At 38.5% G+C, this 17,470-nt stretch overlaps 1 protein-coding gene across 1 annotated transcript; it reads left to right on the top strand.

The window, feature by feature from the left end:
- Positions 1 to 215: 215 nt before the first annotated feature.
- LOC130025423 (olfactory receptor 52N4-like) lies at positions 216 to 10,233 on the top strand. Its single transcript, XM_056116373.1, has 2 exons — positions 216 to 257; positions 9,181 to 10,233. Exons 1-2 carry the CDS (start codon positions 216 to 218, stop codon positions 10,231 to 10,233), a joined length of 1,095 nt encoding a protein of 364 aa, XP_055972348.1.
- Positions 10,234 to 17,470: the final 7,237 nt, after the last annotated feature.

Raw genomic sequence — 17,470 nt, 5'->3', positions numbered from 1 at the left:
GATGAACCAATAGGAGGACAGTGCAGTGCCACAGTGCTACAATAGTTGTATTAATCAAGGACTGGCAGAGGATAGTCCTTGAACCAAAGGAACAGAAAAAAGATAAGGAAAAAGACCTACAGAATGATTCCCAAATGATACCTGACAGAAATATAAAGTTGTTTCCATAAGAAAAGAGCATGGGGAAAATTGTCTGCCATGGAGGCAGAGGGGATATGGTCAATGGTGCTGAGTCCTTTGTGGAATTCGGCTTACTCGTACAGTTGTCCTTCATCTAGTGTTCTGCCAATCCTATTCAGGATGACTCGAGTGAACAGCTGGTAGATGACAGACAATAGGCAGATTGTGTGACAGTTGCCAATGTTGTGGATATCTCCCTTCTTGTACAGTAGCACAGTCCTGCTTGTTATCCATTGGGATGGAACCTTCCATTAAGACAGGTAGCATGTGAAGAGCTGAGCCAGCATATTGATGAGTACTGACAGCAGGTTCTTCAGGTGTCCAGTTCTGACCTTGTCTGGGTCAGGTGCTGTTCGTTTCTTTACTTACGAAATGGTGTGTCGAATTTCTGAAGGGACACATTGGGAACGACATATCCATCCTGTGGTATGTGGACAGGTGGACATGGCTATCGAAGAGATCTGAGTAGAAGTCATGAACAATCTTCTCCATTGCTCTTCTGGAAAATGTGATAGATCCATCAGGACGTCGGAGTGCAGACATCTTGGTCTTGTAGTTGGCGAAGGACAGGCAGGTGTTACGAATGCTCTTCCCAGCTTCTGCCGCATCTACCATCACTTCTGCTCTTCTCTTTTTGAGGTCTTCCTTGATCGCATCTCTGCACTGCTTTGCAAGCTCGGACGTTCGGTTGTGGTTGCCTGAGACATGTGCCAAACCACGTTGGTGAATAAGCTCAAGGGTTTTCGAAGACAGGAGTTTTTTTGTGGCTATCTCTCTCTTGGCATTCCTCGCATAATCATGGAGGTGCTGAACCAGTTGATCATATTCCTCATCAATGATGTCAACAATGGAATCTTTCATGTTGCATCAATAGTGCCAATGAGCTCCCCGTTGGTGGTCGTTCTCTTCTTAAACTTTGCAGCCCAAGCTCATTGAGGTTACTCGGCAGTTCAAGATGCTGCTCTGTCTAATGTTCATTGATTTAAAAAGGCCTTTGATTCTGTTGAGACAGAAGCAGTCATTGAAGCCCTAGACAGTCAGGGCATTCAAACTCAATACATCAGGATCCTCCGTGAGCTCTATTATGGATTCACTACCAGGATCTCACCATTCTACAAAGAAGTAATCATGCATGTCAAGAGAGGGGTGTGGCAGGGTGATTCCATTTCACCAAAACTCTTCAATGCCACTCTCGAGAACAAACATGCGGCAACTGGAGTGGGAAGGAATGGGAGTGAAGATAGACAGTCGGCAACTACACCATCTCTGCTTTGCTGATGACATTGTTCTAATAACACCAAACACCAAGTGGCGCAAATGCTGGCCGACTTTGACTGTGAGTGTGGAAACGTCAGACTACAGCTGAATCTTACGAAGACAATGTTTATAAGAAACAGCCTCATTCCTGACGCTACATTTGCTCTCAACTGAACGACCATCTCTGAATGCAACAGTTATGTGTACCTAGATCGAGAAGTCAACATGATGAATGACCTCGCACCTGAGTTCCATAGGAGGAAGAGAACGGCTTGGGACACTTTCAAGAGCATCGAAAAAATAGCTAAAAGGATGAAGAACCTTCAGCTCTGGGCACATCTCTTTGATTCCACTGATCTTCCTGCATTCTCATACGCCTAAGAGACCTGGGTCTTAGGCAAACAGGATGAGAATGCTATTCAGGTCTTCCAAAGAGGAATGAGCTATGCTTGGAGTATCACGTTTCACTCAAATGAGAGAAAGAATCTGGAGTTCCAACCTCTGTTGACGATCGAGAATCAGGGATGCTGTCTTGTTTGCCAAGGCCAGGAAAGGAATTTCAAAGAAGACCATCATCACTCTCAACTCCCTTGGCAATCTCCTTAACAAAGGACTTTTACCTAAGTAGAAGTCCTACCTGGGGTCTGGTTGGAGAAACCCTATAAAAGGCACCTGGAACAAAGGAAGGGCAGGCATATGCTGCTGAAGTCCATGTGCTACTTGAGTCCAGTGGCCAAACCCATGTGGATGCCCACATTTCCCCTCTTGAGATGTGTACTTTCATGCCTAATGCTGGAATGTGTGTAAGGGCTTCTCTGTCATGGATGAATTATTCTACTCTCTCTCCCACTTACTTTCCATCCTCCCCTTCAAAAACCTCCAAATAAAATCTGTTTTACTTTACTGCTTGTCTACTCCTGAAATTCTTTTCTGCAAGGCGAAACAAGAACCTAGTAACCCTGGGCCCTGGGAGGCAAAGCGGATAGGGGAAAAAGTGATGGTCTTTCTCCTCCCGACCTCACATAAGCCACCTGTGAGGCTCAAGGACATCAGCTAGACTCTTAGACTAAAAGTCAACTAATGACCTAAATATCTGGGTTAATAATTTCAAAAATTAACTAGAAGTATAAAATCATAAATATAAATGTAAAATGCAAATATTTAGAAAATCAACTGGATAATTATTTAGGTTTCAGGACTAGATAGAGTTCTTTAGAGAGAAAATAGTTTTGATTTTTTATTTTTTAATTTTTATTAGTGAAACACCGAAAATAGTTTTTAGATGACAAATAATTTGTTAAGAAAAAGGAAATAAAATTTGAGAGCATTACAATTTAAAAAAAAATTGCCCTTCAAACTTTCATATTAAAAAACTGAAAGACAATAATGGACTATGAGAAAAATAGCTGCATGATATAGTCTCTTTATCTCTGTATACAACAGTAAAAATAATAATCCTCAGAGGTGGTCAAAATCTATAAACAGAAATTTAAATAATGACATTTGAGTAATAAATATATATAGAAAATTTGCATGTCAGTCATAAAAGCAATCAAAGATAAAAAACTATTGAATATTTTTAACTCCTTCAAAACTCATTTCTATTTTTATAAATTAATCAAAATTTAAGGTGTTACTCATATTATCTAAAGAATATAAAATTGAATAGTTTTCATTTTTTTTCTGTGTTTTTTGGGGTGCCACACCCTTCAGTGTTCAGGGCTACTCTATGCTCAAAGATCACTCCTGTCATGCTCAGAGGACCATACAGGATGCAGAGGATTGAAGGTAGGCTGCCTACAAGGCAAGCACCCTGCCCATTTTACTATCACTAGTCATAGTTGTTTCTATTATTAAGGCTATCATTATCTTTACTGTTACATCACAGTTCAGGCATTTAATTATTCTTACCTTAATATATTTGTGACTAATTCTGAAATTTTTCTAGTTTTTCAGCATATCATAATAATCATCATCCACTTCAATTGAAAGCAGATTCTTTTGAAAATCCAGGCATATATCTGATTTTTTTTCATTTTTATAATTTTATTTATTGAATCACCGTGAGAGCAGTTAAAAAGCGTTCGGGTTTAAGTCTTGGTCATACAATGAAACACTCATAGCTTCATCAATGTCCATTCTCCACCCCTCAAAACCCCAGTATACACCCATCCCATACCCTCCTCCTACCTGTGGGGCAGACGATTTCCACATTACTCTCTCTCTACTTTGATTACATTCAATATTTTGACACCAGACCCACCATTAACATTTGGTATTTTACCCCAACACTCAGATCTGCTGAAAAGCCAACAGTAGACAATTTGTTTTCTATTGCTGGTTATGAATAACATATGATGTCACGTGGCTGCAGCAGTGGCCGCACAATTTTGAAATTCCAAAATTTTAACAATTAAATCTGGAGGGATTTCTGCCAAAACCTGCTGCGTTTCAAGATTTGTTCCCGAATCTTTTGGATTATGGCTGTTAAGCAGTTTGATCAGGAGCCAGAAAGGCCATTTGTTGGCTGCGACTCGGGTCTCCTTGGGATGAGGAGGAAAGGGCCGACTCCACTCCCATCCCGTGAGGCCCCACGTGTCTTATCACTGAGGGCCCAAACCTGACTGTCCCATGGCCTCTGGAGGATGATGGCCACCGAGCTGCCTAGGGGGAGCAGGCGGAGGAATAGCACCCTATCCCCCCAGGAATGGCCCGGTGACAGTAACTTACTGCGAGGTCTGAACGCATTTCTGCCAAAAGCCGCTGGGTTTCAAGATTTGTTTCTGAATCTCTGGAATCATGGCCATTAAGTAGCTTGATCAGGAGCCAGAGAGGCTGTTAGTGGGCGGCGACTCAGGGTCTTGTTTGGATGGGGAGGAAAGGGTCGGCTCCACCCCAATCCCGCGAGGCCCGCGCATCTCGTCACTTCGGGCCCAGACCTGACTGTCCAGTGGCCTCTGGAGGATGGCGGCCACCTAACCGCCAAGGGAAAGCAGGTGGAGGGACAGCACCCTTTTCCCTCTGGGGTGGCCCAGAAACAGTAATTTACTGCGCAGTCCAGATGCATTTCTCAAAAGCCACTAGGTTTCGAGATTTATTTCTGAGTCTCTGGGATCATGGCCGTTAAGCAGGCTTGATCAGGAACCAGAGAGGCCATGCCTCCAATTATATAGCTGAGCTGGAGGTGGTTAGTGGGTGTGTCTCCCACATACCTAACTTTTGGTTGTTTACTTTCTTGGTAAATTTTGTCCCAAGTTTTTGGGTTCTTGGCCAAAGGCACATCAGCAATTTTGGGGTATCTGGAAGTCTGAAGGCGCCATCAGGCTGCTGATGCACTCGCCTCACAAGTACAGTTTGACCTGCTGGTGGCAACATACCCCCTTATCAGATCTTTTTTTATGTTGTAGTTTCTAGCATAATTATGAGAGAATTAGATATTTGGTGCTTTTTCAAAAATTTAAAAAATTAGCAAGTAAAAGAAAAATGTTGATGGATCCGTAACTGAGCAAATCATCCTCTATTAGTTTATCTCTCACAAAGTATTATACATGAAGAGATTATAATAAGTGCAAAAATAATTCATTTCAATTAAAATCATTTGTTTTAATTCCTCCCCATGAAATACATTTTCACAGACAAGCACTCTTATACGGATGCATGCATCTGAAATAATTCATATAGTGTATAACAGAGCAAATAAGAGTGAAAAGTTTGCATTCTTTCTCTCCCATAAAGGATAACTTTATTCCTAAGCTAGTCCCTGTATCTCTAATAGTTTGAACATTCCCCTTGAGATATGAAGCACATATTTTTCATAAATACCCAGTTAAGTGTTGCAGATATCAAGGGATTTAGATGTTAAAAAACTTTGCATGTACTTATATTACAGAATTGTGGAGATTTTTTGGCAAAGACTCTGAACTGCTAAATCAGATTAATTCAACTGACTCTTTTAATCTCCAGAAAATAAGGTATTGGAAGGATATATAAATGGGACTAGTGGCATGAGTTCTTTCCAGACAGTAAGATAAAATAGAGCTTTGCATACATACTAATTATTATACTCTCAAAAAGTACAGATTCAAATTTATTGTCGATATTTAAAGATAATAAATTGCAGAACTGGGGATGTTGGAAAAATCTTATTTTCCCAAGTCACATAGTAGAATTTAGTTTAATTTTCCATGGCAATAGATAATATCTATGCTATTTTCATAACCAAATTTTTAACCAAAAAAGAATATTAGTGAATGTCAGCTTTTAATCACAATCATTGTTATTTATATGAACCCTAATTTTTTTTATCTACCTGCTACTTGTTCCTCAGAATAGGAATACAACTAGTTGTTCAAATCTATTTTATTCCAAATATTTAAAATGACATTTGCCTAGAGGAAGCTATCGTCATATGGAGAGAGGGCTATGAGTTTTAAAGATTGAGGACAGTCTAGTCATAAAACAGACATATTGTCTATGGGGTTTGGAAATGGGAAACATTAGATGATAATAAGTTTGAGCTTTCTAAATAATATTTTCATGCTAAGATTATTAACGCAACATACCTGTTCACATTTAACAGATATTATTAGTTATTTTTCCTAACAAAGACTAATTTAAAATGTAATAGACTGCAATTTTTTTTAATTTGGTTTGGCAAATGTTTTATTTTGTGGTTAGTATCATATTTCTTTGGACCTTTAACAGTTCTACAAATATATGAAAGAGGACATCTGGGGCTAGAGCAATAGCACAGTGGGTAGGGCATTTGCCGTGCAGGCGGCCGACCTGGGTTCGATTCCCAGCATCCCATATGGTCCCCCGAGCACCGCTAGGAGTGATTCCTGAGTGCAAAGCCAGGAGTAACCCCTGAGCATCGCCGGGTGTGACCCAAAAAGATAAATAAATAAATAAATAAATAAGGATATCTAAGTTTATTATGTAGCAAATATTACTCTTGGAAAAAATACAGCAATCAAATAAGACATAAGTTATGTATAGGATATTTTATCTAATATTAATATTAAAGTCATTTATATATTTCTTATTCAAATAAAAAATAGTCTTCATAACATAGCACCAGTAATTTCAGAAAGAATATTGCTTCTAGTTGAATGTTTAAATACTTTTTAAAATCTCTCTACTTGTCTCTGTTTCATTGTTTAAAAATTGTTAAAATATTTTTAAAAAGTGAAGTAAGTGGTCGTAGCACTTTTCAACAACTCATGACAATTTGGTATGTGAATAGAACATTTTTCAAGTGTAATTTCCAACATTTATTTTACTGGTAATAATATATGCTCAATCATAAGCATATATAATTATTATTTAAATGTATTTCAATAATGTTTGTGCTAGCAATATGAAAAATGTTTATCACACTTTTATAATCCTGTTTTTAAGAAACTTACTGACAATTTTGTTTATTCATAAAAAAGACATTTTATATTTTAGAGCTATAGTATTACTTATTAAATGAAAATTGTGAAGATTTTATTAGTTTCGCAAGAACTTTGGATTAGCTAATAAACTGTCATTTGATATAAGTGAATGTTGCACGTTAAAAACCACTGTGAATAAAGTGAAAAGACTCATATATTCCAGTATATTTTAGTCCTTGGATTATAGACAAACATTTCCAAAACTAAAGACAAAAAAAATTGAAACACATAAACTTTTTTAATTAATTAATTTGATCTTTGAGGCCACCACACCTGGTTGTGCCTAAGGCTAATTTCTTTTTTTTTCTTTTTTCAAGGCTAATTTCTGACTCTGATCTCAGAAATTTCCTCTGGTGGGGCTTGGAGGACTGTACATGCTGCCAAAAATTAAAACAGAGTCAGGCAAGTACCCTATCTCCTGTACAGACTCTTCAGCCTCATATACCTCTTTTTCCAATGTACATATTTTCAAATAATTATTTCGAATTTATTTATTTATTTATTTATTGTGTTTGTTTTTTGTGTGACACACGGCGATGCACAGTGGTTACTCCTGGCTCTGCATTCAGGAATTACTCCTGGCGGTGCTCAGGGGACCATATGGGATGCTGGGAATTGAACCCAGGTCAGCTGCGAGCAAGGCAAATGCCCTACCCTCTGTGCTATTGCTCCAGTCCCTTATTTTGAGTTTAGATAAATTCAAATCAATGCTCATAAATGCAATTTGTTCACTCAAAAATACTGACATTGAATATTCTCTGAATTACTTGCATACTGCAGATATGAAATATATTCTGATATATTAAGAATTTTGTTACTTTTTTATGATTCAAGAACATAGAGTATTTTATATATCAACATATTAAAATAAGAAAAATTAATCGCATATGCAATCTTTTCCTTAACTAAAGTCTAGTGTTTTATTATTTATATTAAAACTTTAGAATTTGGCACTCGGGTCTATCCCAGAATTTAATCTTCCTAAAAATATTATATTAGAGTCTATTAGTGAAGATGTCAAAGAAGATAACTCTATACCATCACCAGACTAAAATATTACTAGGATAGGAGTAGAAATCAACAAGAGAATTCTGCTTAGTTAATTTTGTCAGACTACAACCATTCTTCAGATTGAAGAACAATTGTCTTTTCCTCCTATAAATGTTTTCTTAATTTCTAAATTTCTTTTTTTTCTTTTTTTTTAACCTTTTTTGGGTCACACCCGGTGATGCACAGTGGTTATTCCTGCCTCTGCACTCAGGAATTACTTCTGGCGGTGCTCAGGGGATCATATGGAATGCTGGGAATCAAACCCAGCATTTGGCCCCAAGTCAGCTGTGTGCAAGGCAAACACTTTATCCACTGCACTATCGATCCAGTCCCTTAATTTCTAAATTTCTTTAAAATTTACTTAGTTATCTCTAATTGCCCCTATTATAAACATAAGACTATTATAGTGCCATAACAAGAGATCTTTGAAGAGAACTTTAGGAGCATATTTATTCTATTTTGCTCACATATACCTGTTATCAAAACGTTACTGGTAAATTTAGATTTTTTTGATTACTTAAAGTTAAAAATCAACCAAATGTGTAAAGAGTAAAGTGTAAAGAGAATCAAAATCAACATGGTCCCAAATGAAGCAGGGAAACTGAGAATGCTTTTGAAATTGAGGCATAAAGAAACTTCGTCTATAAAGAAGTTCTGTTTACTTCCATGATAAGGTACAGATTAAAATAAGATACTTCTTGAACTTAAAGTGAGAATTTAATGATTTGACATTTACAGAATTATTGGGACATTTGCCTGATATATAGTAAAGATAACTATAAACTTGTCATAAAGAATACAAATAATACTACTAATAGTATATATACGTAATCATACCTATGTGTCACTGACTAATAAATCAATAAACTTTATTAAAAAGAAGACTCAAAAGGTATAGCTATAAAGTGAATAAAACAATTAATATTGAAATGAGATACTTTACAAAACTCTGTTGGAAAGCTCACAGTAAAATTATATTTGGTTATAAATTAATAAAATATAATCTGTATCCAATTGATTCAAAATAATGCTGACACAATATTTGTGATAGAACCTGGAACACTGTAGTGCTAATATGTAATTTTAAATAAATTTTAAAATTATGAATTACAAGTATTTTCTTGAATTAAAATTTGGGTTTAAGTAAAAATTTCTTGCATTTATATTTTATATTATTCTAAAATATTTTAATAAAATAAAAAAGAGAATGTGTGTGCTCATAACTAATGTTTTTTTTAAACTTTTCCAAATATAGGAGGGTCAAAACCAAAATCAAAACCAAATCAAAATAAAAAATCACCCCAAATTCTGCAAACTTACTAATGAGTGTGCAATCCTCGTCATAATAATGCTGAACCAAACAGATATGACACCACTCTCATTCATCCTTAATGGGATACCAGGACTGGAGGATATGCACCTCTGGATTTCTTTCCCATTCTGCACAATGTATGTTGTGGCCATGGTAGGAAATTGTGGACTGCTTTACCTCATTGGTTTTGAGGACTCCTTACACAGATCCATGTATTACTTTTTGGGTATGCTTTCATTTACTGATCTTGTCATGTGCTCTAGTTCAATCCCTAAAGCTCTTTGCATCTTCTGGTTTCACCTCAAAGAAATCAGCTTTAATGACTGTCTGGTTCAGATGTTCTTCATTCACACTTTCACAGGGATGGAGTCTGGGGTGCTCATGCTCATGGCCCTGGACCGCTATGTGGCCATCTGCTACCCCTTGCGCTACTCGACTATCCTCACGAATTCTGTCATTGCCAAGGTTGGTCTTGTAACTTTTATGAGAGCAGTGCTGCTCATCACTCCCTTGATTTTCATCACCAAACGACTTCCCTATTGCAGAGGGAATATAATACATCATACCTATTGTGACCAGCTGTCCATAGCCAAATTATCCTGCGGAAATATCAAAGTTAATGTGATCTATGGTCTGACCATCGCCCTTCTGATTGGAGGATTTGATATCCTGTGCATTACAATCTCCTACACTATGATCCTTCGGGCAGTAGTCAGCCTTTCCTCAGCAGATGCTAGACAGAAGGCCTTCAGCACCTGCACTGCCCACATATGTGCCATAGTGTTCTCCTACAGTCCAGCTTTCTTCTGTTTCTTTTTCAACCGTTTTGGGGGCCACACAATTCCTCCATCTTGCCACATAATTGTGGCCAACATTTATCTGCTCTTACCCCCTACCATGAACCCTATTGTCTATGGGGTGAAAACCAAGCAGATAAGGGATTGTGTCATAAGAATCCTTTCAGGTTCTAAGGACACCAAATCACAGAGCACCTGAGACAACTTTTTTTTTTTCAAGTTGGAACAGGAAGAGAGGAAGAAAAAATAATTAAAGCTCTGTTTGTTATGCAGCAACAATCTGAAGATGCCTTTTTCAGAAAGGCAAAGAGAGGCTTTTAGTGGAGAATTTAGTGCCTCCGTCTATTAAATTTAGTGGCATTATCGCCTACCTCATTGTGAGGATTTCTTTTACTTTTTTTTACTTCACCCCTGTGAAAAATTAATCTCATCACTAACACAAGATCCCTTGAAAATAAAGCAATGAATCAGAAAAAGATTATTTTCTCCTAGTTGTCTTTATTTCTCTTTTTTTTTTCAAATAGGGACTGGGATTTTCAGGCTGAAGGACAGCTGCTAATTTTTTATAAGAAGATATCTACAGGGGCTGGAGTCATAGTACAGCGGGTAGGGCATTTGTCTTGCACATGGTCAACCCTGGTTCAATTCCCATCATCCCATATGGTTCCCTGAGCATGGCTAGGAGTAATTCCTGAGTGCAAAGCCAGAAATAACCCCTGTGCATCACTGAGTGTGACACAAAAAGAAAAAAAAATCTGCTTATTTCTTCATCATTCTAAATTTTCTCTATTTTCTCAGTATTATCTTCCTTAAAGAGAAAATAGTAAATATACTATAAAGTCATTCATGGAATGAAATTTCAGCTTTTGGAATATAAGTTAGAAATAAATTCACCATATTTTCTCTAGAATTCTGAAATATAATAAAATCATCAAACATAAAATCTAAATAATTATTCTGTAGAAGAAATCTTGGGGTCTGAGAAAAAGAATTAATATAGTAAGCAAAATAAGTGTAAAAGTGCAACTATTTTTCAACTAAGTATTAATTTTCTAAATTAGCTTTGATAATTGAAGAGACTTTTACATGTATGTAAATCAATTATTTGGCTCTAAATTTATGAATTAAAATATATCAAACAAACAGGAGAGCAGGTAGAAATATAAAGAGATGAATAATTTTTATTGTGTTGGTTACATAACATCAGTAGACTGATATATTTATGTATATAAAAGTAAAATTTTATTTATATACAGTCACGATTACAATCATCCTGTTGTTCGTCGATTGCCTCGAGCAGGCACCAGTAAGGTCTCCTTCGTCCTACCCTGAAATTTTAAAAAGTGCCATATTCAAGGCTCTTTCAGGGTTAGGAGAATAAGATCCATCATTGTTACTGGTATTTGGCATATTGGATACGCCACGGGGAGTTTGCCAGACTCTGCCATGTGGGCAGGTTACATTCGGTAGCCTGCCAGGTTGTCCAAAGTAAGAATGAGATAATAAGATGTCCTGCGGCTGCAAATGCCGGGGCCCCTTGAAGGGAGGCAGGTTGAGTTTCCCTCTCTGCCCCGAGCAGAGCCCCGGCAGCTGAAGACCTCCAGAACCAGCCACAATCATGCTGATACCACTCTACACATGCATGAAGGAACCAGCAGAGGAACACAGGCATGCGGGTCCGGGGGCTGAGATCTCCAAGCCTGCTCAGATCGGATCAGGGCTAAGTATCCTCCACCCAGATCCTCCATCTTCCAGTAGGGAGGGGTCACACCCACCAACTGACCCCAGCGCCAGGTAATCCCATCAACAGCCAAGACCCAGAGACTATAAACTCAGCTCCCAGAAGCATGCAGCCGCATTTGCGGTTGCGCAACATCTTATATACAGTCATTATTAGCAAAATGACCAAAATATCATGAAAATATTTACCAAAGTAAGTTAGGTTTAACTAAGCTGATTATAGATAAAATACAGTTCAAAGAAAATTAACTCACGGGAGAGTATTAAAACTCAATAAAGTTGTTAATTAATAAATTTTATTCATATGTATATTAAACTAAAAGAGCTTAAAATGTGAAACCAAAAAGTACTTAACTGGGGAAAGAAAACTCATGGAAATACCAAGGCAGGAAAGCCTGTAAGCCTTAAAATAAAATAAATATCTAAAAAATTGGAAGAATGAATATCTTATTTTCCAACTAGAGTAGGCTCATATTATAAATTAATAACCAAAATCAGAGGTTCTGCATATTCTTGGTAACTAAGCAAAAGCCTTCTAAATAATTCATGAGTCAAAGGAAAATCTTGGTGAAATTAAAAGAAACACTGACTAAATAAAAATAAGTACCAAAATTTTTCCAATACATTAAATATCTTTGAAAATGTAATTTAAAGCACTAAATGCATATATAAGAGAAAGTTTCCCACGACATAACCTAGGCTCACACATCAAGATTCTAGGAAAACCTTCACAGTCACTGTCACTGTCATCCTGTTGTTTGTCAATTTACTCGAGCAGGCACCAGTAATGTCTCTATTCCTCCCAGCCCTGAGATTTTAGCAGCCTCTCCTTACTTGTCTTTTCCAACGATTGGAGGGTCTTTTAGGGTCAGGGAACTGAGACCTATTATTGTTATCACGTTAGCATATTGAATAAGTCATGGGGAGCTTGCCAGGCTCTGCCCTTGAGGCCAGGATCCTCTCGGTAGCCTGGGGGGTCTCCGAGAGGGACTAGAAAAATTATTAAGAAGTAAATCTAAGATAGATTGTTAATGGAGATTATAATTAAGATAGATTGTTAAAGGAGAGATTGTTAAAGGAGATTGTTAAAGATGAAAGGAATTTCATCTTTAGATGAAATTCCGCCCTCGAGTGGATCTCCTAGCAAGATGAGGTCTTTGTCTTAAAAGGGCTTCCCCAAAAGGAACTGAAAGGCTTTACATTTGTTGATTTTGCTACCTGACCTAGGTGTTGTAGCTACCCCCAACCTGGAAAGTTGGGCTCTTGACTAAGGTTTCCAGACTGGGTGCAGGAAGAGTAGCATGAGGGACAGGAAGAGATGGGAATGAGGGGCATTGTGAGACTGGAATCGGGTGTTCAGTGAGATTGGAATAGGTGCACAGGGAGAATGGAACAAATGGAGGGACAAAGATTGGAATAGATGGCAGCTGATTACCAACAAGCTTCAAGGCCCTTTTCCCTCCATCATGCATCTGTTGGTGGCGGCTGCAGGTCAGGTGCGGAAGCAGCTCATGGCCACCTAATACATGCGGTGCAAGAGCACCCACACTCACTCATTGAATAAACTTTATATTATTTCTCCAGCCCACAAATTCCTTTTTTGCTGAAAAATTCAAAGAATTGTTGTGCACATTGTGACATTCCATCTTTAAATATTTCAACATGTGTAACTGTGACAATGAAGTGTATTTCCCCACATACACAATTATCTGTGACAAGATGGTCCTTGTGTGAATGAGATTCAACACAGAATGCTATTATCTAATATTTGATCTATACACCATTTTCCCAATTGGCAATAATGTTTATTAGAGCTGCTTTATGTCAGTCAAGGATCACACCTGCCATTCGACTGTCATCACTCCTTAGTCACCTTTGGAGGAGGAATAGTATCTTTAAAGACACTGCCTGATTAAAGTGGGGACTAGCAGTTTTACAGTATGTCCCCAATTTGTGCTTCTCTGATTATCTTCTTAAAACTGTATTTAGGCTAAATAATTTGGTCGATAGCATATGATCAAGGTGATTTTGTGGCTTTTTAAGTATAGCACTTAAAGATATTACACTGGTTAGACCCATTACAGGAATTGGCACATTTGTTTTAGGGTTGGTTTTCTTTTTTCTTTTGAAACAGTATTAGGTACATATGTTGTGCCAGGGATTAAACCAAGCTCAATTAAACATGCAAGGCAAGCACCTTCCTCCCTTTTTATCTCTGGCTCCACATAGGGCGTTCGCCTTACAAGCGGCCAACATGGCCGACCCGAGTTCGATTCCTCCGCCCCTCTCGGAGAGCCCGGCAAGCTAACAAGAGTATTCGATATGCCAGACACAGTAACAACAAAGTCTCCAATGGAGACGTTACTGGGCCGGCTCGAGCAAATCGACGATCAACCGGAAGGCCTTTATAACCAATTAATTGCTTAAAGTGACTGTGTTCGGGGTGGAGCAATAGCACAGCGGGGAGGGTATTTGCCTTGCACATGGTCCAGCTGGGTTCAATCCCCGGCATCCCATATGATCCCCTGAGAATCTTCAGGAGTAATTCCTGAGTGCAGAGCCAGGAGTAACCCCTGAGCATTGCTGGGTGGTACCCAAAAACCAAACAGACAAACAAAAAAAAAGTGACTGTGTTTTCACAATTATTCAAGATCTTAATTCCCAATGCATATTTTATCACAACATATTTCTTTTATCTCTTAAATACATGAACTCATTTTCTCCTATGCAGGAGATATTACAGTGTTCTGTAATAAAAGACCCTGTATCACTGTCACTGTATCACTGCCATCCTGTTGTTCATTGATTTGCTCAATTAGGCACCATTAACTTCTCCATTTGTCCTATCTCTGAGATTGTAGCAATTGCCACATTGGGGCTCCTTCAGGGTCAGGGGAAAGAGACCCATCATTGTTACTAGGTTTTTGCATATCGAATACACCACTGGGAGTTTGCCAGACTCTGCCATGCTGGCAGGATACTCTCAGCAGCAAGAACTAGACAATAAGAGGTCGAGTGGCTGCTATTTGCTTCTGGGAGCTTGGTTTTATACTCTCTGGATCTTGGGTCAGATGAGCTTCATGCATGAAGGAACCGGCAGAGGAACCCAGGTGTGTAGGACCGGGACTGAAATCTCCAAGCCTGCTCTGATCGGGACTAGGCCTCCTCCACACAGATCCCCCACCTTCCAGTAGCTAGGCAGTTACACCTACCAACTGCCACCCTTCCAGGTCGCCATGTAATACCATCAATAAAAGACCTTATGGACCATACATTTTCAAGGCTTCACAAAGGAGGTAGTTTTGCATGGAACCGCACTGTCATTGTCACTGTCCTCCGTTGTTCATCTATTTGCTCGAGCAGGCATCAGTAATGTCTCCATTTTGAGACTTGTTGTTACTGTTTTTGGCATATCAAATGCACCACAGGTAGCTTGCCAGGCTTTGCCATGGGGGCATAATACTCTTAAATATCTTGCCAGGCTCTCCAAAGGGGCGGAGGAATCGAACCCGGGTTGACTGTGTGTAAGGCAAACACCCTACCCGCTATGCTATCACTCTGGCCCAATGGAACATCAATAAATTGATGTATTTTTTTCTCTAGAAGATCAAGGAAACAATGTTATGTTCATTAAAAAAATATTATGGAAAAGGGCAAAGTTTGAGGAACTGAGGGCCAACTAATTATTCAGGCAGTAGAGGAGAATGGCCTGCTCTGGAGTAGTGGCCCAGGAAATTCAGGCAAGTAAAAAAATTGGAGAAACTTCCAAAGTCTTATGTTGAACAAGGGCAACTGCCTGTCTTTGATACTTTTTTTCTGGCATTGGGAAAGTCAGTAGGCAAAGGAAAGGGCTGGTCATTTCATCTCGATTTGAATATGCTAAGTCTGAAGTTCTGGTGCTTTCCAGTAACTGAAACAAGAAGGCTGGAGTTCAGGAGAAAAAACTTATACTTTTATCCTAGGAAAAGCATAAGAATATAAATACAAAATAAGCAAAGGAAGGAAAAAATCAAATCAATAAAATTGAACACAGAAATATAATAGTACTGCTCTGTAGCACTGTTCTCCCATTGTTCATCGATTTGCCCGAGTGGGCCCAGTAATGTCTCCATTGTGAGACTTGTTATTACTGTTTTTGGCATATCAAATACATCATGGGTAGCTTGCCAGGCATTGCCGTGGGGGCGAGATACTCTTGGTAGCTTGCCGGGCTCTCTGAGAGTGGTGGAGAAATCGAACTCAGATTGGCTGAGTCGACCTCGTGCAAGGCAAATGCCCTACCAGCTGTGCTATGGCTCCAGCCCCAGAAACATAATGAGAAAACTAATAAAGCAGATCTGGCATTTGAAAATATTCTTAAAATTTGCAAATCTGATCCCCTGGCCCTCTGCTTGCTTTTACAACCCCCCAGGTGAGGTTAACCTTTCTGTTGACTTTCCAGGCCTTTTTCCAGTATGGTAGCTAATTCTCTTCTTTTCCAGCTGGATTTGGGAGCTGACCTCCACAACTGACCTCCTCTGCCATCTTCTTTGTCAGCTGCCTCATTTTCTGAATCTCTGCTTGCTTTTCCAAACCCCAGCAGAGCCTAACCTCCCTACTGACCTCCCAGGGCCTTTTCTGATCCAGAAGTGGATTCCATTCCCTTTTAACTGGGTCCTGGCTATCTCCACGCTAGGCACTCTTTGCCATCTTCTCAATCAGACATCTCTACATATCCTGAATATGCGAATTCTTCACAATTTTACTCATCACACCAAACACAGATCACGTTTAATACCTCTTGTCACCCATTAAAGACAGGTAGAAAAGCAAAAAGCACAACCTAGTTTCTCAGAGACTCTCAAGGGGACTAACCCCAAAGATTTGCCCTCAGTACAGCACGGAGACAGTGAACACAAAAAGATTCGAAGAACTCCACCAAGCTCTTTGAGCAAAAATAGTAACTGGAAAGGTTCTACTCATCCAAACCAATTCTGTAAATTCTCAGAGTGACATTTGTGATGCCATATTGAAAGTGTTCGATGAGCTTAAAAAACAATTGGCACAAAGAAACAACAAATCACAAGAGAGTATAAGAACATAAATGAGAACACTACATTCAGAAGTTACAGAAATGAAGACTACAGTAGATCACATTAAAAAGTAGAACAAAGGGTCAACACTAGAACAGCAGAAAAACAGCAGCTAAGGAAAATATCAACTTTCTGTCCCTGCAGATGAAATGCAGATCTCTAGAAAACATAGATGATGGGAAAAGGTTAAAATCTTTTTGTTCCGGAAAGAAAGATGCAAGTATGATTCCTGTGACCCACCCCCTACTAGCCAAAAATGTTCTTTGAAGGAAAAAAAAATAGAGAATAAGACTAAGTGTAGCTAAATGTAGATTTATTAAAGAGATAGTACATAACCAATTAGATGCAGAAACCCAAGGGAGAATCACACACTGTGTTCTAGGATTAAAATTTTGAAGAAAGCGAGATAACTAAAGGGGGAAATACACACACACACACACACATACACACACATAATTGGAAATAGAAAATTGAGGTGTTAAAGTGGTATATGCCTGTAAGACTAGTTTGCTCATACATGTCACATATCATTAGCATCTAAGTATACAGCTAAGGGACATGTTAGTTAATGTATATTTGAGTCTTAATGAGAAGAATAGTAAAGTAGGATTGGTATTCTGTTCT

This window comes from Sorex fumeus, unplaced genomic scaffold (assembly GCF_029834395.1).
Source record: "Sorex fumeus unplaced genomic scaffold, SorFum_2.1 ptg000030l, whole genome shotgun sequence".
Lineage (NCBI taxonomy): Eukaryota > Metazoa > Chordata > Mammalia > Eulipotyphla > Soricidae > Sorex > Sorex fumeus.
Note: the sequence above shows the minus strand (reverse complement) of the source record. Positions and strands in the feature narration are given on the sequence as shown.